Source organism: Meleagris gallopavo, chromosome 17, assembly GCF_000146605.3.
Source record: "Meleagris gallopavo isolate NT-WF06-2002-E0010 breed Aviagen turkey brand Nicholas breeding stock chromosome 17, Turkey_5.1, whole genome shotgun sequence".
Taxonomy (NCBI): domain Eukaryota; kingdom Metazoa; phylum Chordata; class Aves; order Galliformes; family Phasianidae; genus Meleagris; species Meleagris gallopavo.
The window spans coordinates 12,923,524-12,945,882 of NC_015027.2; the positions used below are offsets into that span (position 1 = coordinate 12,923,524).

General features: G+C 47.7%; 2 protein-coding genes across 2 annotated transcripts in view; one reads left to right on the top strand and one right to left on the bottom strand.

The window, feature by feature from the left end:
- LOC104913615 (mitochondrial sodium/calcium exchanger protein) overlaps nt 1–3,840 on the top strand; it is a 16,923-nt gene extending 13,083 nt beyond the window's left edge. Inside the window, exons 4-17 of the mRNA XM_010720583.3 lie at nt 5–218; nt 306–358; nt 445–502; nt 603–708; nt 784–951; nt 1,024–1,131; nt 1,201–1,257; nt 1,340–1,470; nt 1,540–1,681; nt 2,013–2,134; nt 2,249–2,402; nt 2,491–2,571; nt 2,851–2,915; nt 2,998–3,840. Coding sequence (XP_010718885.2) covers nt 5–218; nt 306–358; nt 445–502; nt 603–708; nt 784–951; nt 1,024–1,131; nt 1,201–1,257; nt 1,340–1,470; nt 1,540–1,681; nt 2,013–2,134; nt 2,249–2,402; nt 2,491–2,571; nt 2,851–2,915; nt 2,998–3,195 — 1,657 coding nt within the window. The 3' untranslated portion in view covers nt 3,196–3,840. The remainder of the gene's footprint in view (nt 1–4; nt 219–305; nt 359–444; nt 503–602; nt 709–783; nt 952–1,023; nt 1,132–1,200; nt 1,258–1,339; nt 1,471–1,539; nt 1,682–2,012; nt 2,135–2,248; nt 2,403–2,490; nt 2,572–2,850; nt 2,916–2,997) is intronic.
- A 780-nt stretch (nt 3,841–4,620) lies between these two features.
- TPCN1 (two pore segment channel 1) overlaps nt 4,621–22,359 on the bottom strand; it is a 62,604-nt gene continuing 44,865 nt past the window's right edge. The window contains exons 10-27 of the mRNA XM_010720581.3: nt 21,366–21,482; nt 20,109–20,233; nt 19,409–19,457; nt 19,146–19,209; nt 18,210–18,254; nt 17,087–17,143; nt 16,944–16,997; nt 16,366–16,438; nt 16,052–16,159; nt 14,806–14,877; nt 13,962–14,051; nt 13,120–13,235; nt 12,361–12,407; nt 11,721–11,789; nt 11,214–11,298; nt 9,735–9,871; nt 8,410–8,490; nt 4,621–7,236 (exon numbers count right to left, since the gene is read on the bottom strand). Of these exons, the coding sequence (XP_010718883.2) occupies nt 7,114–7,236; nt 8,410–8,490; nt 9,735–9,871; nt 11,214–11,298; nt 11,721–11,789; nt 12,361–12,407; nt 13,120–13,235; nt 13,962–14,051; nt 14,806–14,877; nt 16,052–16,159; nt 16,366–16,438; nt 16,944–16,997; nt 17,087–17,143; nt 18,210–18,254; nt 19,146–19,209; nt 19,409–19,457; nt 20,109–20,233; nt 21,366–21,482 (1,512 nt within the window). The 3' untranslated portion in view covers nt 4,621–7,113. The remainder of the gene's footprint in view (nt 7,237–8,409; nt 8,491–9,734; nt 9,872–11,213; nt 11,299–11,720; nt 11,790–12,360; nt 12,408–13,119; nt 13,236–13,961; nt 14,052–14,805; nt 14,878–16,051; nt 16,160–16,365; nt 16,439–16,943; nt 16,998–17,086; nt 17,144–18,209; nt 18,255–19,145; nt 19,210–19,408; nt 19,458–20,108; nt 20,234–21,365; nt 21,483–22,359) is intronic.

Consider the following 22,359-nt stretch of genomic DNA (forward strand, 5'->3'; position numbering starts at 1 on the left):
GAAGCGGTCGCGACCCTGGGGTGACCCGCCGGACACGCGTGTGGGACACGCGGCTCTTCCCGCAGTGCCGGGAGGTACGGAAGCGCAACAGCTCCGAGCGGTGCCGCTTCCTGCGCGGCACCCCGGACTGCCGCCTGGACGACGGTTTCCTCGACTACCTCGGCGGAGCGTTCTGCGCCTTCCCCGCCGCGCTGCTCCCGCTGCCCGTCGGCCTCTACGTGAGCGTGGGGACAGGGGGAGGTGGGCGGGCGGCCCCGGCTGGAAGATGCTAAGCCACGGGCGATGCGGCACCTCTCTGCCCGCAGGTGCTTTGGCTCCTCTACCTCTTCGTCTTCCTCGGCGTGACGGCGGAGAAGTTGTGAGTTGTCCCGGGGCCGTGCGGAGCGGAGAACGGTCCGGCGCTGCGGCCCCGTGCCCCCATCACCCCTCTCTGTGCTCTTCCAGCTTCTGCCCCAACCTGTCGGCCATCTCCACCATCCTGAAGCTCTCCCATAACGTGGCAGTATCCTTGGCCGCCTGCGGATGGGAGTGCGGGGCGATGGGGGGGAGGGGAGTGACGGAGACCCGGCGCGGTGGGACGCTCCTTGACGCCCGCTCTCCATGGTGTCACCTTCCTGGCCTTCGGCAACGGGGCCCCGGACGTCTTCAGTGCTGTGGTGGCATTCTCCGACCCACGCACGGCTGGGCTAGCAGTCGGGGCTGTCTTTGGTGAGGGCTGTGCTGGCTAAAAGGGGCTGGGGGCAGGGCACGGGATCCCGCTGATGGGTTGTGTTGCGTTGGCAGGTGCTGGCATCTTTGTGACCACGGTGGTGGCTGGCGGCATTGCCCTGGTGAAGCCCTTCACAGCGGCCTCCAGGCCCTTTCTCCGGGACGTCATCTTCTACATGGTGGCCATCTTTCTCACGTTCCTGATCCTCTTCTTTGGCCGCATCACACTGGGGGAGGCTCTAGGTGAGCACCGCGGTGGGGCGGGGGCTGGTGGGGCAGCCCAGGGGTCCCGTAACCTTTCTGGCCCCATGGCAGGGTACTTGGGGCTCTACGTCTTCTATGTCTTCACTGTGGTGCTGTGCACCTGGATTCACCGCTGGCAGCGTGGGGATGGGCCGCCCCAACCCGGGCCGTGGGAGCCAGGTAAGGAGTGCTCTGCGGTGCCAGGAGGAATCCCTTGGCACCCTCCACTTTCTCCTTGCTCCCACACAGCCATACCGACAGATGCTGAGGAGCGGGAGTCCTCGGGCACCAACTGCGGGGACTACGGTAGGGTGGGCTGTGGGGCCATCTCCAGCAGTGGATCGGGTGGGGGGAGTCTTGCGGAGCACAGCTCTGTGGCCCCACATAGGTGAGGAGTATCGACCCCTGCTGCCCTACCGCGATTCCTCACTGCACATCCTTGGCACTGCCCTCAACCCCCTGGACAAGCAAAAGTGGAGGAGGAAGCCCTGGTACTGGCGGCTCTTCAAGGTGCTCAAGGTGAGCAGGAGAGGATGGGAGGAGGCACTGTGCTGGGGGATGCGACACTCCCTCCTCCCCTCCTCCCAGGTCCCTGTGGAGCTGGTACTGCTGCTCACCGTGCCTGTGGTGGATCCCGACAAGGACGACTTGAACTGGAAGAGACCCCTCAACTGCCTGCACATCGTCACCGGGCCCCTGCTCTGCATCCTCACCCTCAAGTCAGGGGCCTGTAAGAGCCTGTGGTGTTCTCACAGCCCTGTGGAGGGGCTGAGACTGGGAAGGCCCCGAAACCCCATGCTGGAGGCCTGGCTTGCAGTGGGGTTGCCTCATCCTCTCCATCTCCCCCAGGGTCTCCTAGCAGGGTGGGGGGCTCCCGTTGTACCACTGCAGCCATTGCCCAGCACTGAGCTCCTTGGGGCCCCTCTATCCAGATCTCGGGGGAGAAACAGGGCAGGAGAGCGCTGGCTTCAGGGGACTGGACTCGGTGCTGTGCCCCCAGGCTGGTGAGGTCCTGCCCAGCCTGTGGGGCCACACAGTTGCCCTCTCTGTCCCTGATGCAGATGGGCTGTACCAGATCCAGGGCGTCTTCCCGGTCTGGGTACTGGTTGCACTGGCTGGCTCCGTCCTGGCCATCATCATCTTTGTGACCACACGCAATGAAGACCCACCCAAATACCACTGTGTAAGGTGCCCCTGGCCCTGAGCACCATGTGGGCAAGGACCGTACCTCCACTGCCCCGAGAGGGTGCAGCAAGGACCTGGTGCAGCCAGGGCCCAGCTCACCTGGTCCCGGCAGGTATTTGCTTTCCTCGGGTTCCTGGTCAGTGCTATGTGGATCAATGCAGCAGCCACGGAGCTGGTGAACGTCCTGCGGACCCTGGGCATCATCTTTGAACTGAGCAACACTGTGCTGGGCCTGACCCTGCTGGCCTGGGGCAACAGCATTGGAGGTAAGAGCACCGTGTTATCTGCCTTTGTGGCACACCGTACCTCAGTGGGATGCAGGCAGCCCCAGCATCTCCTGTTCTTGCCCTGCAGACACCTTCTCTGACCTCACCATGGCACGGCAGGGCTACCCCCGCATGGCCTTCTCTGCCTGCTTTGGAGGCATCATCTTCAGTATCCTTCAGGGATTTGGGTGCTGGGGGGTGGGGTGCTACTTGGGCCTGCTTCTAGGGGACCTGAGTTGTGCAGGATCCATCCTGGAGTCTGCCACAGGGAGGGAAGGGAAGAGGCTGTGTCTCCCCAGGGTGCCCCAAGACCATGCCAGAGCCACCTGTCCTCGAGCACTCTGAACTTTGATGGCCTTATGCAGGCTGGGAGAAAGGGATGGTGCTGTCCCCATCCCCAGGGCTGGGGTGGATGCCGTGCTGTTTCTTCATCCTGAACTGCCCTCAGATATTCTGGTGGGCGTGGGGCTGGGCTGCCTGCTGCAGATGACCAGCAGCCAGATAGTGGTAAAGGTGAGGCTGCCAGCCGCAGTGCGGTGGGACTGGCACTGATGGGATCCCCTCGTCACTCGGTGTCCCTCTGTCTCTCCATCAGCTGGAGCCTGACAGTCTGCTGGTGTGGATCTTGGCTGGAGCCCTGGGACTGAGCCTGGTGTTCTCCTTTGTGGTGGTACCAGCACAGTGCTTCCAGCTGGGCAGGGCATACGGCACCTGCCTCATCATCTACTACTTGGCTTTTCTCTGTGTGGCCCTGCTCACTGAATTCCGGGTGATCCACCTAGTTCCCACCTGAGTGCTGCAGGGCCACGTTCCTGCCGCAGCCCACAGGGCCACACATTTGCTCTCTGGAGAGAGCTGGTTGTGTTTTGGGAAAGAAAGAGGATTTGTTAAGCACTAGTCATCTCCTCGCTCCACTCTGTTGAACTTCATTTAACTTGGGGTGTCTCTGAACAATGATGAGGGTAAAGGCTTGGTTGGCTACTGCTCCAAGGTATAGGGCTGGAGTAGCTGCAGGGGAGCACACGCTAGGACACCCCTTCATCTCCCCATCTGGGCTCCTCTGGGGCTGGCGCTATGGAGAAACTGGAAAGTAAAGGCTTGAGTGCAACTTTGGGAATGTCTGTCATTGCAAGGGGCAGCAAGCCTTCAGCAGGTGAACTGAAAGAGCAAGCAGAGATGTTAAGGTGAGGCAAAGCACCAGAGCAGTTCTCGGGCTTAATGCACACAAAGCTGATAATAAGCCCACGGAAGCCTGTTTTCTCCTTGTTTTTTTTTTTTCCTTTAAAGCAATATTTTTCAGTCTGAATTTAAGATACTCAAAAGGTGCACAGAGCTGTAGCAAAGGACTTGATTCTCGGAGGCTCCCATGTGCCCGATAGCCTCAGGTTTAGACACTGTAAGAACGGACAATTTGCAATTAAAGACTACACAGCCTCCACGGGTGGTGTTTGCTGTGAGGGGGGGGGTGTGCAGGGCTGCAGGGAGGACCTGGGGCTGCTTGTGGTGAGGCAGAGGCCATGCAGCGCTTCCTCTGAGGTCACTGCCTGCATCTTTCCCAACAGCAGTCACATGCAGCTGAAGTTGCTGTCACAGCAGCATGGGTCAGCACTGACTGGAGCCACTGGGCCTGATGCAGGCATGCAGTGCTGTCGTTAGCCCACTGCTGCTCTGTGGGGACAGAGGGCAGTTGCACAAGCAGCACTCTGCTGCCGTCAGCTTTCAGGCTCTCCTAGCCTGCTGCTCTTTCCTTCTGGGCCCAGATCATTCCTCCATTCTCTGGCTGGATAAGTGCTTTTACAAGAATTCAGGTGCTGTTTGCTGGCTGCTATTGGCTTTGCCTTATTTACCAGATTTACTCAATTTACCAGTGCCAGCCTCAGCTTCCAACAAACACCACGCAGCACAGACTCCTCGAGGTGAAGGAGCAACAGCTTCTGCAGCCCCTCCTGCCCTTTGGGGGTAGCTATAAAAACAAAACGTAAGTTTGAGAGTATGGTGGTAACAGAGAGAAAAACTGGCAGGAGCACAGAAAAAAGCTGGGCTGTGAGTTGGCAAGGGCCAGGAGCAAGAATTCATGCATGTGACAAGTGCTCCTGCAAGCAGTTGCCACTGGAGAGAGGGCGGGCACAGTTCCTCTCCAGAGAATGTAGCAATCCATAAACTGAAACCGAGCCCTGCTTCTGAAACAGCGGGCAGGAGGAAAGCAAGCTGCTGCCTCTACAAAGCTGAGGATGCTCTTTATTAGTGTGCTTGAAAAATCTAGAGAACATTTTACAGACACGTCCATAAAATTATAAACAAAAGACCAACATACAAAACCCTCCAGTGTTCCTCCCTCATTCCCTACAAAATGATTGTCGTTAGTCTGTGGGTAAGGTAGGGAGGAAGAGTAAATAGTAGGGGAGGCCCCATACTCAAACTTCTTACTTCTTTTCCTTCTAAAGAAGTAAACTTCTGTGATCTTCCTTGCTTAAAAAATAATACATTGTGTAAATGAGGGCAAACCCAAATCTCAGTATAAAACCAGAAAAGCAGCACCTGAGCCCTATTGCCCAGTCCAGACCAGGGGCTTCAATGCTGCTCCCCGCACCAAAGCCCTGCTCCCATGTGTGAGTAGGTCAGTGCCTCTGCAGCACAGCGTAAAGCTGCAGCTCCAGAACAGGTCAGTGACAGCCCTGCCATGGTGACACAGACTTTAAACAAATCCACATTTCCTTTTCCAACCTTCACAATGCTCATCCTGCCCATAACTTGAAAACATCTCCCCCAGCCCCAGGATTAACGCAGGTAAGTCTCCCAGTCTGCAGCCCCACACAGAGCAACTGCAAGACAAACACTGCACTGCTCATTAATTTGTGGTCAAATTTATGATTTGGAAAATAGCCCTTTAAGGTCCTTCACGGTTCAGCTCAGAATTACTTTCATACCATCTGCAGAGCCCAGAAGGGAAACAAAGAGCTGCCCTAAGGCACCCAGAGAATGTGGCTGTTCAGAGATGAGGAGCACACATCACGTTGCCTGCCTCTGAAAATCTCATTTTTTCCCAAAAATGTTCTCTGTGCACCCATATAGGGTCAGTCCTGTCCCCCTGTCCTTGTGCCATGTGCTGGTGCTACTTAGGAAAAACCAGGTACTTGTGATGCGTGCCCACTTCTTACATCCCACCACCCCATTCACCGAAAGGAAGGGGAAAGCCTCCCACCCCTGCCAGATCCACTGTAATCTGAACCTGAGAAAAGATCAAACAGCAAGAGGTATGGGGAACCTCCACGCTGAAAGACAGTGTTCACTCTCAGCACTTTCTGTGGTGACAGGATAAGAAAGGAACTCAGAGACAGGCTGTCACCGCTTTGCAGTAATGAAACACAAGAGATGAAGCAATCTGCTACGATCCCAGAATTTGTGTGTCAGAGCTGGCCAAGGAGCCCTTTTCTCTTCCCTCCTCTTCCCCCAGCTACCTGGTCTGGCAGCCTCTGTGCCAGACACTGAAAAGCAGACAGATGAGAAGAATCGTTGTCCTTCACAGTTCTGCATCCAGAATTCAAGGGAACAGTAAAGCCCTTCAGCAGAGGATCCTCCTAAGATCCGACCCAGTCAGCACTTGCCAGCTCGAGGAACAGTTCTGCATGGGTGAGAACGAGGGAGGAGGAATGCTGCTGTGCTGACTGACCCTCCTGTTGAACAAAGCAATGACCTACCTGAGGGCCAATAAGCAGTACTGTTTGATGGACTCTATCCATAAGTTTCAGCCCCAAGCAGAAATAAGCCACGGGTTTGGACCTGCAAAGTCCTCTCCTTCCCAGTCATCTATTTGAACTAATGACCAGCCAAAGTCTTGCCATTTACAAGCAGGTGGCTAAGTGACAGAGCTCACCCAGCAGAATCACCCTTCCATAGGAAGATGAGAGCTAAAGGGTTTACAGAGATGATTCTGATCCCTGGCAGTGCTGTGGGCATAACCGACCTGCAGAGATGCAGATACTGCACAGCCAAAGCAAAGAGTTTGTCTCCCTAAATTCCTGTCTCCACTATGGTCATAATGCAACAAGATTTCTGCCCCTCACCAGCTGCCACAGAACAGCTCAGGGACAGCTAAATTCACAGTCAGAACTGAATCTACTGCAGCGAGTGCATCCAGGTGTACCAAGAAGGAGGGAAAAGGCAGACTACTCTCCACAAGTGCTGAAGTTCCATAGCACCTCCTCCTGCTTTGCAAAAGGAGGGCAGAGAGGAAAAAAACAACAAAAACAAAACACCAAGCAAAAACCACCTCCCTCCCTGATCTTTTATTCCTAGGTTAATAGTACCCTTTAAGTGAAGCAGACCTTCAAAAAGGGCCTTTTTTTTTTTTTTAAACTTTCTTTTTTAAATTGTAAGCATGTAGCTTCAACGCATTTCCTGCTGTTAATGGATTACACATCCCTTTCCCCAGAGTCTGTTACTGCTAAGACAAACAGCAGGCTTGAGCTTGGGAAGCAGCTCAGAGGGAGAAGGTCTCCATTTCTGTCCAGGAGATTGCTCTGTGCTGAGCACAGCATCGTGCTCAGTCTGCATGTAGCAGAGTCCACCTGTTTTTTTGCACTTAACAGAAGAGCTTTTATCCCTAATGCCAACCAGTACATGGAACAGATCTATATACATCACCCCAACATATATGCTGTGAAGTAATACTCTAGGTTATTGCATAGAAGGCAGCTTGCACTAGCCAGGCCTAGATGACGGTCTGGGAACGTTGTCGGAGGCTCAGGGGCTTCAGAGAGCTCTGGAAAGCAGATGCAGACTCTTGCAATGGTATCTGGGATTCCTCTTTCCTGGAATGTTCCTCATACCATTCCTGTGACAGAAGATCAGAACAGATCAGTCTCTGCCCCAAAACACCCACATGGCCACCAGTAGGGCCCCAATCTGTGTGTGCTCAGACTGAGGGGCTTCTTCCAAGGCTCTATTTATGGCCCACATAAACAACCTCATCAACCTCAGCACAGCCACGAAGGGTGTGTTCACACATCAGCATTCACAGCCTGGGCAAGAAGGAGCAGCCGTGGCTCAGCTACAGCTGGCTGAGCTGTCAGGCCTGACAAACCAGAGCAAGGAAACATCACGCTCAGATGTCCCCCAGTGCCCAGGGACAGTCATAGTGACATCACAGTGACATCTGCAGCTTACAAAGTTGCACCCAGGGTATTACAGGACATTACATCCCTGCGTCAGAGACCAAGCACAACAAGCAGGGAGCTTCACTGCGGATTACCATCCAGCTCCACAATGATTAGCGTGCTTATTTTGTTAGCAGGACTGAAGACTCATCCACAAGCTAGCTGCCCAGGGGACAAAGGAAATATTCTAATGATTATGAAATTAATGCCTTCATTGCTAATCATTATACTAGTCCGTGACCTTTCAACAGTAATCAAATTCATGGCATAAGGCTCCTAACCTCAAAGAACATTTAACAGCAGTGCCTTAAACAATCCAGAGGATCAGCTGATTTAAACGTTTCCCATCTTCATTAGCTTGCTATTCTGAAGGAATGAGTGTGTGTGTAGAGCACTTGGCTTCTGTTGCACAGACACACCCAAGCTCAAACACAATCACATTCCAGTGCCTTAACAAATTAGCGTCATGCAGCCAAGTCCCAGGAACACAGTGTGCACGTGCTCTTAGCCCAGCAACCAATGCCCACCTTTAGAAGTGCGGGTAAGCTGGACAAGCCAAGCACGTACATGCAGCCAGCACTGTTACTGCCACTGCTGATGCATGTCATCAACACAGCTGGGTTCCTGAACCCACCAAGGAGGCTCTGACGTGTTTAACAAAGCCCCCGAACACCAGCAATAATTGATCTAAAGCACAATTCCTCTACTGCCTGCTCCCTTCATAGAGCTGCCTGCGCCTCAGAGGGAGAACACCTCCTGCATTTAGAAATGTCAGTTTGTTATTCTAAGCAACATGAAGTGTTCTGTTAATGACAGAGGCTTACTGATATTTCCAACTTACGCCCACATACCTGGATCTCCTCCTCATACATCTTCATACTCAAGTCACTCTTGGTCCTTGATCTGCGTCCCAGAAACAGCGTTGACACTTGCTAAGGAGTTGGGGGGAAGAAGAAGATGAACACAAAGATGGCATTCGTCAGTCACTGAGCAGCTCATGGGAGCTGTGCTGAAGCTTCAGTCTGTCACCCAATGGAGAGCTTAGGCTGTTCCAGGCTCTTCTCATTGCCAGGAGACAACGGTATTTTAGAGCACACATCACCTGACTAAATGCAGGCATCTGCTCCAGACTGAGATGTATTTCACTGCAGGGATCCCTGAAGGCTACAAAGAGCTGCAGGAGACTAGCTCAAATGGACACAGCTGTGTCAGAGGCACTCAATTTTGTCAGAAGAACATACCATCTGGAACAAGGCTCAAACCCAACCTTCCAAAGGAAGATCTCAGCTTAGAACAATTTCAGGTCTCATTTGCTTAGCACATACAACTTACTTCACAGGCCTAGACTTTTTAGATCACATAAGCAGAGGGCTGAGTTATGAATTACTCTCTGCCTATGAGTCATCTGAACAGCACTAAGAACCAAAGAAACTCCAGACCATCATTCTGTGCTCCACTGCAAGTCTGAAGACATCATCCTCTGGTTAACTGGCTTGAAATCTGTTTCTAAGTAGCATCATTATCACTATTCTATGTGAACAAGAACTCAACATTTAACTACCAAGCCAACCAAAGTAAATAAAGATCCACTAAGGGACTGTAGGACTGGCACTCTGCATAAAGGATGCAGAAATACGATAACTGTTATTAAAACAACCATTTAAACTCCTCTCAGATGCAAAAGCCAGCAGTTCTCAGACACAGCAACAGTTAGCCAGGTCAGCTCATCTTTCCAATTGTCCATCCTGCCCTGGAAAAGGTAAGCAATGATGCAAAGAACAGAAAGCTGGTGTTTGGAATCAGTATGAATGCGCTGTTGCATTATGTTTCAGGACTGTCTGGGCCTAAGTGTATGATGGCACAGAAACAGAGGCAGGAGAATAAGACTGTGGCTTTTCTGAAGAAAGATAAATATTCTCTTTCCAGCCAGTACTGGGCCAGGACAGCTCTATATGAAGTCTGCAGGCTGTAATGAGTCTAATGAGTCCTTGTCAGGGCTATAGAGGACAGAGGACATTCAGCTGCTACTTTCCACTCAGTTCCTCTTTGCAGCTCAGCTCTAAACATGACAAAGATGCATACGGATTTTCTCTGGAAGACAGCAAAAACATACCTGCGGGTCTGGTGTGCCTTCCTCCCTTCAAGCCAAGAACCTACATTATGGGTTTCCTCTTACCCCATGTTTATCCATTTGCAAAACAATCTTCTGCAGCTGAGAAGTTTCAGTGGCAGGTGAACTCTGCTTGTACAGCTCGATGATCCTAATCACTTCCTCCTTGGAGATCTCTTTCTCCAGCACAATGCCATTGTCTTCTGGACAGGCAAGAAAAAGAAAGAGGAAGAGAAGTCAGCAAGATGAATGTTACTTCCATGACCCTGGAAGGCAAAGCAAGCAGGCCCAAGCAGGATTCAGGCACAGTCTACATCTACTTTTTTGACTGGAACACATATGTCCTTGTTCTCCAACAAGAGAGGAATGAAGAAAATCAGCACGTAGGGTCAACAAGCATGTCTCAGCTTTTAAGATACCAAGGAGCCTGATGTGTTAAAGCTTTGTAGCTTTTTGCCACCTGCAAGCTAACTAGCAAAACAAACAAACACTAATTGCTGCCTCTTGACCTAGAGCTGCCCAACACAGCTTGAGAAGTAAATGTTAACTAATGCCTTTCATTGCACCCTTCAAACTGGGTACCTGAAGGATCAGGATGAGGAGTGGTTCTGTAACTAATAATGCCTGGCTCCTACTGACATGACACCACATATTTGGATCTTCTGGCACCTAAGAAAGATCAGATGAGCTTATCACAGCCATTCCTGTGACTGGGGCCTTCACTGCATCTTTCTGCAAGGAAGATTCTCTGGCATATCAAAGGCAGTAGCTATACCTTCTCTGCAGAAAATTGTGAAGAATTAAGATTAGTTTACACAAAGTTTGAAAAGTCTGGGTGTAAATCACCTGGGAATAGCGAGGAAGGTCTTCAAGAAATTAATACATTGATGGTACCTAAATTAGAGGCCTTGAAGCTACAGATGCACAGCTCAGGGGACAAAGGACAGTGAGGAAGTGATGACTCACAGAAGTGCAACAGGATGGAGAGACCAGTCACAGTCTGTTCTTAAAAGGTACATAAAAGTACATCCAAACCCAGCATATGGTCACCAGTCTAAGTATAACTGGGAGACAGAGAGGACTAGATAGGCAGCATTTCTTGCTATGCATGCAGGGCAGGGAGATGTGATGGGCAGAACAGAAAGGTCAGATAGAAATATCATACAAAAAGATAAGAATGAGCTTAGGAATTCAGGCTTTAAAAAAAAATAAAAATAAAAACACCTGGTCTTTGCTACTCAATTGATACTCTCCTCCAGACATAATCATAGAATCATAGAATGGTTTGGGTTGGAAGGGACCTCAAGGATACAAATCTCCAGCCCCCCTGCCACACGCAGGGCCACCAACCTCCCCATTTCATACCAGCCCAGGCTGCCCAGGGCCCCATCCAACCTGGCCTTGAACACCTCCAGGGATGGACGGGGCATCCACAGCCTCTCTGGGCAGCTGTTCCAGCACCTCACCACTCTCATAGTAAAGAATTAGACATAAGACACCAGAGAGAAGATGCAATGTTTGAGTCAGCCAGTGCTCAGTTCTAACCTTCTGAATCTTGGTTCTTCCGAGTGTAGTTCATGCGGAAGACAAAAGCCTCCAGAATAAATGCCACAATGATTGTCATCACCACCTGGGAGAGGACATGAATACAAGAGATCAGAAGGCTGCTGTTGGGATATTCTTGCAGTCCAATTCAACAACAGAAAGCTGAGCATTTTGGTCTGTGCTTCAGCTCCTGGTGCTCCAAGATGCACACATCCCAATTCACACATCTGCCTGAATGTCAGCCGGTGATAGTCAACCACAAACGGACCAGAAAAAGACTGTGCTGCTCTCGTCTTTATCCCAGGCCCAGATTGTGGAGCACCAACTTTGTCAATGCTCATAAACGTAACTTCCTGCAAGTGATGTGGGCTCACACCTTCTTCTGGAAGACATTATGCAGAGAGACAAAGGTGTGCTCATTTAGGGATGGAAGCTCCCTCTGTAACACAGTAAAAGATGTTTCCCCTTAACCCCAATTTGATACAGGAAGCATCTTCAGAAACTTACCATGGTCACAATATAGAAGATCATGAAATAGAGGCGGCTCCAGTGAGTGGTTTCAGATGTCACCCCTTCCTAAAGAAGACAGGAAAAAAGTCACCAGTACGCATAAGAAGGAAGAGCTTGTTGATAACTGCTTGCTAACAGAAGTAAGGCAGCATGAATACCATCCATCTATCTCATACTCGTGGCTCCACAGCTAACACCAGGGGTTGCCTGCACAATGCTCAGTGCCCCAGCTGGGTCTTGCAGGTAATCTCTCTTTAAAGGTAAAATGAGATGATCCTATATGCAAACACACCGAACACTTAAAGCTTGTGGCTGTATGAACCATTGCTACTATGAGAATACAGCCTGGACAGCAGGGTGATAAACTGGAATAAAGCATGACTTCACTTGTCCAGATTGCAAAATTCAGCCTGAGGGCTGGTCAAGTTCAACAAGAAAACATGTCAGGTGGCATGTCACAGAGGTCAAACATCACCCAGGGATTAAAAAGGAACAATCACATGACCACAGCAAGTGACAGTGTTGGGACTAATCCTGCCCAGCTCCAAGTGCAAGTGGAAGAAAGCAGTGGTGGCATGAAAGATCAACTCAACTGTCTGTCAACAGACTGTGCTGTTTGTAGCTGAGGTTTACTTACCATGATTATGTACCAATCATTGACGACTGTCAACTCAAACAGTGTAACTGCATAAAAGTAAGAGGAAAATAAAGACAATTGCTTTATCCAACCTGACCTGCTTTAGAATTTCTAAATAAGGGACTTGACAGGGAAGACTGAAGCAAGATACCAAGCTTCAACACAGCCAGCAATTCCAGATATAGAATGCAGACCCTCATCACTGCAATTTGTCATCCTCCCACTAATGACAAAAGGGAGTAGATACACAGAAACAGGAACGTGGCTTAATCTGTATTTCTTCAGAGTCAGAAACAGACTTGACCCTTTCCAAACCGAGCATGGAGAGCACTGAAATTCCCAGGAGATAAATATCTCTGCTCACGCATTAAGAAAAATTGTTAAGAATAATCACCATATTAAAATTATTCTTTATCAGTCAGTTTAAATAAATATATTAGCATTACTGCTAGCTCTGCAGAAGGGCAGTAAGCTGAAACCCTCCTTAAACATTTCCGGAAATCTGCTCTGCTTACCAGTCAGAACAGATGTGCTTGCTTCACACTGGCTTTTAAGAGATGTGTCTTGACTTTGTTGCAAAGCAAGCAGGCTATTACTCAGCATTACATTGTCCAGAAGAGAAGGATGCTGTCTGAGGTGTGCTAGGACAACTCTTAGAGAGTGCCAGGTCTACACAAGCACTGCAGTGCTGCTATCCAGCTCTGCAGGAATGCAGAGGTACTAAGGAACAATCTTTGCTAGGGAAAGAACCGTCCTTACCAAAGCTGTTCAAAATGTTGTCAAAGTTGTTGAGATAGTAATAACCTTCTTCTATAACTGTCTTGTTGCCAACTGTGTGGTTCACCCAGCGGTACGAATCTGCCACTGTGCTTGTGCTGGTTGAAGAAGCCATGACAAAGAATGAGAAGAGAGCAGCAATATCTCAGGGCTACAAATACAGAAGCTTAGATGGTGGTGAGCTGGATGGCAGTTTCTACCTCTTGGCTAACAGTTATTTCTCTAAGAAAAAGCCCTCAGAGCTTAGCACAAACCACAGAAAGTCTTTCTATACATTCAGCAAACATGAGACCAGAGAACCCAAATGTTTTTGTCTCCTTGGCTCACATCTTTAAAGATTAGCATTTCCACACGGTCTGCCATCACTTACGATACAAAGGGCACAGGACAGCTTAGCTTCTAAGATGAAGTGAATTCAAGGTGAATTTATTGTGTAGAAAGTTAGGTCTAAATATGTAACATATGGCAGAGCAGCTCCAGTGCAACAGAAATTAAAATCTCAACTTTGCTCTACAGCAGAAATTAAGAGCATTCCTAGCTACAATACCAGTTCTCCAGTACATCTAGATGAGGAGCAATACAGATCTCATTAAAACCAGTCAGATCTTTCCTTTCCAAAAGCAATGTAAAAGCCATTTCATGCAATCTTACCACAAGAAGTGAAGCACGTCACATAGATTTTCCCAGCACACTGCCTTAGGTACAAAGCCCCACTCAGACACATTTTCTGGCCCTTTCCCCCTAGGAAGATAGGGCTGCCAGAGGCACTACTAATAGCTTAGCACCAAACCCACTGTAGACAGGGATGGATTTGCAGCACTCACTTGCAGCAGTTTGGGTAGACCGCACCAGCGAAAAATTCCATGCCAACGATGGCAAAGCAATAGTAGAAGATCAGCAGGGTTAAACCTAGGCTGGAGGCAAAAACCACAAATACCGTAACACTGAAAAGCTACTAAGGCAGGAAAAACACAAAGTCACAGGCTGGTTGCTGTGGAAGGAATTTCCAAAGGATAGGAAGCGGAACTGAAAAACCACACACCACCCTCTTTGCCAGCATTGCCCTGCTGTTCTTTGTGCATTCATTCAAAAGGTCTTTGGACAAGGAACTTTCCTCTCACTCAAGGCAGAAATGTTCTAAGAAATTATAGAACAGCCTGGATTTCCTCCCAGTCTGTATTTTTTCTGCTAGAAAAACTGTGGAGAGATTTGTTTAATTAGAAAACCAACACACTGGTTCTGCCCTCTCCACATCCTTAGATGCTGGAACAGTGCCAAGAACAATGCTCTCTACCTAAAATGCTCTGCCCAGATCTGCTACAAGAAAATAACATCCAAAGATGCCCCACTCAAACACCAAGCTCCTTCTGCCCCACCATTCCACAATAATGCTCTGAAGTGTCTGTATGAAGGACAAGGAAACACCTGGGATTGAGTGCATTCCTGCTGATACTCCTCACAAATAAGCCTCCCTTTCACCGAAGTCAGGGGGTAGAAAAGTTAAACATCAACTCTTACTTATCTTTATAGAAGCAGGAGGTGTCCCAGAAGAGCTTCCCATCACAAATTGCTCCAAAAAGAAAAAAAAAAGAAGAAAAGAAAAAGGACCACAGCCCTAGACACTAACTTCACTCCCCCTTTTTCCATTCTAAGAGTGTGAATCAGTACCTGGCCATCCTAGGGAACAGCTCAAACATAGTGTCCAGGACATTCCTGTAGCGTTTCTTCAATTTAAAGAGTCTGAAAGGAGACGCCAGAAGTTACCTATGCACTGCAACTTCTCCAGAGCTGTTGGGAATATTAAAAAGAATATCACAGCTCTCTGAACCTCACAGGTTAACAAACAGGTAAGGTTTTCTGACACCAAATCCACAGGATCTCTACTTGTTCTAGTGATCTGCTTACTGAACAACATTCTGCTATTTCATCTGAATGCATACAACACATCCAGGTAGGTACCTACACGATTAGCAACTCTCAAGGAAAGGCCCACATCCAAATATTTTTAAATTATTGTTATTATTTAGGAAAAAAAGTCACAAGAGCCTCAATTTGTCCTGCGTACAGAATCAGGACTCAATATTCCTTTTCCCAGACACAAACTTTCTTGAGTTTACTCTGTGACTGTGTAAAAACTGATGAAAGGAAGCCACAATGTGCCTGCTAATTTCAAATTTGACAGCACCATCAGCCTTTATGGAGAAGCTAAGCTGCCAAACACAGGCTTTGGCAGGGGGACAGCATTCCATCCCCCCACTTGAGCATCAAAATGTTCTTTAAATCCTCATTGAAGAGCTAAACTGCATTAACTTGTCTTTAACAAAGCAATACTTTGCTTCTCAAATACCTTCCACACTCTGAGTGGCCTGCAATGGTGAACAGACCTTAAAATAAGAGGGTTAATCAGACCCATCTTAGTGAGCAGCAGAGGTTACAAGCCTCAGCCTCGCTTATGGTGAGATGCAGCCAGAGCAGGGTTGTACTTCACCCCAGAAAGCAGTATCCTTTGAAAACTGTAATTTCAGGTAATTCAATGGAAATTATTAAATTGGCTCAGACTGTCTCACCCTGGCAGAGGAGCTTTTCTCTGAACAGCATCAGACATTCAGAGGAGGTGTAAGAACACCACGAAGGCAGACATAGGATAATCTGCCCCCGGTAAATCCCTTGATCTCTATTAGAGATCAGCTTAAGCTCCAAAGCACGGGATTTCATATCCCATCCCAAGTTTTTGTTATCATTCATTTTGATAACGCTGGCTAATCTCATTACTCTGCATGATTTGTGTTTGCCATGGTCACGTACCCACTGAGCAATCCTTGCCCTCTCCTGGGTAGGAGCTCAGTCCCCAGCTGAAATGATGGAAAACATACATTGCCGTTTTCTTCCCCACCTGTTCTTTCTGCTCCCTCACCTCAGCAGCTGAAGAGGTCGCAAGACAACAATGAAGTAGAATGGCTCCATGTTGAACGCCAGTGCCATAAGCCCCAGGAATGCAAACAGGGTGACTGAGAAGTCAAAGCTGGAACAAAAAAACAAAGAAAAAGAAAAAAAGTAAGAGCAATGATAGGTCCCTAGTATTTCAGCAGAGAGGAGACTCTCGGTGCTGCTTCACCCAAGCAGGATGCACAAGGCTACAAGCAGAAGCCTGTGCTTGTTTCCTGTTAGAAGTCAGTCTTTCTAATGCAGCAATTTTTATCACCTCTCAAAACATTACTGTGCACTCACAGATTCCAGCCTGAGGACAGGTACTCGACGGGCCCCAATCCAGTGGTTTTCAGGAGCAGCTCCACACCATAGACTGTAAAAGAATTTGAGAGCCATGAACAGAAATAAGCAGCGTTATATGGAGAGCTTATACAAAGGTTTGCACTTTGCACAGGTGAGCAGTCTTTTGAGCAGAGGAATGCTGAACACTGGTTCCAAGACATCCAATGGTCACCCTCACTCTTGGTGAGATGAAAAGGACAACAGTTTCCCTCCAAAACAACATGAGTGGCCTACAAAATAGTTAGCTTGGCTAACATGCTATAAATGCTGAGGCACAAGCTCCCATACATAAGGCCAGAATGTTCTGCCAGAATTCAGCCTTGCCTGCGCACTTCCTTTTATCCCATAAGAAAATATCCAGCACGTGGATGCTATGGCTTGGCCTGCAGGAAGAGATCTCAGAGAGGAATCATCTACTTTTCCTTCTGTCCTACAGCATCCTGTGAGTGTCTTCTCTGGGAATCTCTGTCTATTCCCTCACTCCATTCTCAACTCATTATGAAACGACACAGTCATGTTGGGTGGCATCAGCTTACTTGTGAGGAAGACTATGTAGCTCCATGGGACATTTCTGGAGAAGAAATTCCCTCCTGCAAGACACAAGAAAAACTTTTTCTAACCCTCCCTTTATTCAATCACCCAACATCATAGCCAAGAAACGAGCTACAAAGTTTCCTACCTTGCAGCATGAAGGTTTCAACAAGAATCCAAATTCCATTCACAGCCACCACAGTATCTGAAAAACAAAGTAAAAATCCATTACAAAAACACTCGTGGATCACAGGATAACTACTTCCTAGGCTAACAAAAAGATTACAATATAGGCCATGTGGGAGGGTCACTATTTCCAATGCAACTAACTGAATTTGTAGCTTGGAAGTGTCACAAAACTCAGACTTTTGTCTCCAGAAAGAAAGAAACCAAACCAATGATCTGAATCACGCTCAGTTATTTTTTTCCCCCAAGATTATTTTATACACAGGTAATAGCATGGCAGAACATTTCAGCTTCATCCTAGTTCTGCAACCAGATCTTGAGAACCACCATGTCCCCAGCAGCACAGGACAGAGGAAGTGCTCCAAGCAGTGCTAGGCCCCAGTCATCTTGGCTCTATCACTGCTTCCCACCATTCAAACCCAGGATCTGAAGGTGCAGGATTTTACCCTTTCACTCGGATCTCCACACACCCCTACCTGTCCTTTTGTTTAGCATCTCAATTTACAAAAATCTCTCCCCTTTGATGCTCAAAAACAACCAACAAATTACTGAGCGGGAAGAGACTGTTTAGGCCACAAGGAGCAGCACCGCGAGTAAGCACTTCTCCTCAAGAGGAGCAGAGAATCGTTCTCCAGTTGGCAGTCCAGTTGCCAAGCAATCTCTCCAGCAGCAACGATGCATGAACCTTCTGAAAGGCAAACAGGCCAACTGGCAAGGCAGTTCTTCATCCAGCACCCTTCAGTTGTAAGATAAAAACCTCAAGGCTTATGAAAGCTAACCACCAACGTATCTAAATGCAACAAGCCAATTCCTACGCAGTGAGATCACAAGTGTATCGTGAAATGGTGAAACATGAGCCTCTCTAGAAGACTCAACACTGTGAGAGCTGCGCATTCAAGCTGCAGTATGGTCGGTACAAGCACACATTCCCTCCCTCTCCATCCTGGAATTCATACAGGAATCGCAGCTCAGCCCACAGACCAGGCCCCACGTGCCGCATCCTCGGAGGGCCTGGCACAGGCAGCACCCCTGAGCCATGAGATCCAGGGAGCATCACAGAGAAACAGCTTGCTGCTGCTACTCACACATGGTGTATTGGAACAGACGGGAATTCACAAGGATGTTGATGCCTACAGGAAGGAAAGTATGACAAAATAAATGTTTAAGCAGTCTTTTACACCTTACACACAGCTTCCTCTATCTACTTTGAGATATTTCTCATACCAACCCTCAGCACAAAATTTAAGAGGAGTAGTAGATTAGAAACTTTTTGGGACTAAGTTGAAATTTCTTCAGGAATTTTAGTGGCAATTAACTCAGTATCCTTAACCCTCAGACACCTTCTCCCCACCCCTATACACTAGTTCTGTGATGTGGACAGAGGTAAAAACAACTGATGAAGAACAGCCCACCTTTGGAACAACACATGCTGTCAAGAAAGTAAAAGCCAAGATAGGTAGGACTTTTATGGCAGCTGTACATTTGAATCAAGATGCTGTTGTCTGCTTCCCTCCAGCACACAACACAAAAACAAAATTACAAATAAGAACTTATTTCTGAATGGCTACATGCAATCAGGAAACTTGGGGCATGGAAGATAAATGACACTTGCAAGGCAGATTACATGGCCAGGTATTTCAGATCTCCTTCCCCATCCTGAGCAGCTGCACTTGGTCTGTATGAGCTCTGCATTCATGCAGTGGGACTAGGAAGCCTAGCAGCTTCTGTGAAAACAGAAGTCCCACTCCGCAGTCACTGCTCTGAGTTGCTACACGAGCTATGAAGAAACAAACTGTAAACTCTGCTAGACTCAGCAACCATAAATCCCCTGCTCTGAAAAACCTCTATGCTGATAAAAGAAAACAGCCCTCCATGACCTCACACAGTGTTTAGTTCACTACTGCCAAGAGTTACTTTATTCTACGTAAAGCAAGGAAGCTCTTTCAAAGGACCCTTTCTTTGTATAGAAATGCTTTCCTTATTATTTCAACACATGCTGTCATTTAAACACAGCTTGTTACCTTTAAAAATAAGGAATGCTGTCCGTGGAAGGTCATCAAACCAGTGCTCACGATTTCGTTTTGCCTGGAAGCACAAGAGCCACAATCAAAATAAACCAATGCTACATCCACCTGGAAAACACGCAGTGATCGAGACCCACCTTATCCCTACCATCTGCTTTTCAATTGTCTTTGTTTTTCACCAACCTTCTCTTTAATCACTGGCCTCCTTTGCTCTCCTTTCCCCATGCAATTCCCCTATTCTCCACCCAATACATACTTACCTTCCATTTCAAGCCAACAACTTCATAGAAATTGTAAAAATCTTTTAGACTGCAAAATAGAAAGAAACATCTGATCAGAGCCTTGGAGTTGATTAAATCCTTAATCATCCTTGTCAGGCATCATCAGTAGAGAGTCTCTGGAAACTGCAAACTCCTTATTAGAACTGCAGCCACAGCTGATAACTCAACACTGACCTCTTCCTGGTCTGGCCAGAGGTTACTGGCTGACAATACTCAGAATGGCTTGCAATGCTACCTACTTCTGTAAGACCTAAAGCCCACAGAGGAAACTGACAGCTAACTCTGGAACTCTACCACTGAGGAAAGACCTCAGACTTAGACTGCAAGCTCCAAGGAACAGAAATTGCACTATTCTCCATGAAGAAATTTTGGACTGCCTTAACTACTTGTATAACCCTCTTCTAGCACTTTTGAAAATGTTCCTTTCAATGTAACAAAAAGTGAAAAGGGACACAAAAACAAAAAAACAACAACATAAGTGCTTATTTAGGTGCTCAGTGTCAGACCTGTAACAGCTTTTAGATGTTGGAAAGCTAGGATGCTGAAATCCTCAGGCTGTTAGTGCTATCATTAAGTGTCTACATCTAAGAATTCAGCCTTTCTCCTTATGCCATTTTCAACGCTTCTTCATGGCACGTTAAGGCACAAAGCTCTGGGAGCTACAATAAGACCACCCTACCTGAGTAAAGGAGTATTGCCTTGATTCAGTGCTTTAAAAGTGAGATATCGCTCCCGGCTGCACATCCGAGGCTTGTAAAACCGCAACAGCCCTTCAAAATGCCTGAAGGAAATTCCAGGTGGCCCCTAGGAAAACAAAAAGGAATATCACGGTAGGGACATCAGACAGAAATACATACACACTAGCATATTCAATTACCGCTCTGGATTTGTTTTAAGCGGGGTCTCTGTATTACTGCAGGATGCTATGATAACCAACTCCCAAAGCACCAGAAGCTATTTATTTTAACCTGCTGACTTTATCCCACAACACAGAAAGCTCTCCTGGCAGCTGGTTCTTACAGCTCATGCAGAGCTGTTCTCTGTTGCCCCCATCCTTTAAGAGCCGTTCAACCAGACATATACCAAGCAGAGTTCAACCACTCTTCTTGGGAAATCAGATGTCCTAACAGGTCCCTATTACTGACACCTTTGTCAGACTACAAGCCTGTATGGAAACTGCTGAATCACGGCCTGAATGGTCAATCAGGTGGTCAACCTGAGGCGAGCCATGAGTCAGCCACGGGAGCACAGGTGAAGGCAATTCAGCTGTGCTGCTGGAAGGTATATAGCCTGGTTGTACCTCTCCTAGAGCCAGTGAAGAGCTGACTACCAGTGGGGAAGGATCTCTGCTGGAGATCCCTCCTTTGGAGTTTTACAAAGAGCCCAGAACAAGGGTAAGCCCTCTATCTATTCTCTTTTTGGTATAATAACCTGCTTAGCCAAACTCTTGTTTATTTCATAATTATAACATCTGTATATTCATTGATTATACAAAGTCCTTCCTCGGAAATCCTTAATACAACCAACGTGCCTTTAATGTGAATCAATTTACTGGAGGAAAGAGAGTTATTCTTGAGCCTTATTTCTTTTCCTGCTCTGTAAGTTAAACAAGAAACCAACTCCCTTCCAAAATGCTCTGCCCCCCTAAAGAATTGTTAGTAGGTGAATTAGTTCTGTCTGCACACCATTTATTCATGCAGCAGCTAGCAGCTGAGCTGTGCCTTCAGCTTCTCTGGTGCTCAGCAGAGAAGTCCCCAGGTCACCCACAGGAAGAAATCAATGACCACATGCGCTCCAAGACAAGGTTCTCTCATTTTACTGAGCTACCTCCATGGCTCCATGTGGGGGCTAACATTCAAATTCCTTTTCTCCAGAAGCTGACCTCCCCACCTGCCGCAGCACAGGCTGCTCTCAGCCTCCTTGCAGCACGCTGTACCTGTTTGGTGATGAGCAAGCGGTAGGCATGCTGGATGGCTGTGCGCTTGTGCAGCAGCAAGGACTTAAACTTCCTCTTCTCAATGTCATTGAAAGTGTCAAACACAACAGCAAGAAGCTGCAGAGAGAAGACGAGAGGTTTGGTCATTATTCTTTGCAGCAATATGAGTCAGCACTTCTCAAACAGGCAGGAATGTTCAGTCTAGAGAGGCATTGCCTGCAAGAGGAATCTTACAGAGTGCTGCGTTGGCTGAAGCAGAACGGAGTTAGCGAGGCATTACTGGTCATAAGGGCAAACAGCACATCACATATGTGTTGACCCTTCTTTTTTTTTTTCTTCTTTTTTTAGGAGGGCCTGGTCTCTTAACTATTCACTATTGTTTTCCATAGCTAAAGCTAAATCTCATGTACTCTATCAGAAAGCAGTATGAAAAGGTTTGCTAAAATGCCCTTCCTGGAAAGTGGGTTTTGAAGGCTGCTGTCACAACTCATCCCTGACACAGGAGCTCTGGCATATGTGTCAAATCCATCTAGTACAGCAATGGTGAAATCCAAGCCTCTTCCAGACATCAAAATCATCTCCCTCGGGTTGCAGAATTCATCAACAACTTTGAAAACTCCTTTTTCACTGCCCACATCCTCAGCTGGGCTGGTTTTGGCCCTGCCCTGGATGGTTCAAGAAGCAGAAAAAGTACAGCAGCCATTCTCACGCTGCATATGTCAGCACTCTTCAAATCCTGCCATCCTTAGCAATTCCACCCCTTTCAAACTGATTTAAAAGGGATTTCAGCAAAGTCCAAATAATAAAATGCCATTTTATGATGAATAATTAAGACAGGAAAGGACAATACATTTTGTACAACTGAGTATGTCACTCCTAGCAAGATATTAATGTGAGGAAAGCTGAAAGATACTCAATATCATTCAATTTTCTGTGATTTAGTTCATTTCCTTAGGGTCAAATATCAGAAGGCCTCTAAATGTAGATAAATTGC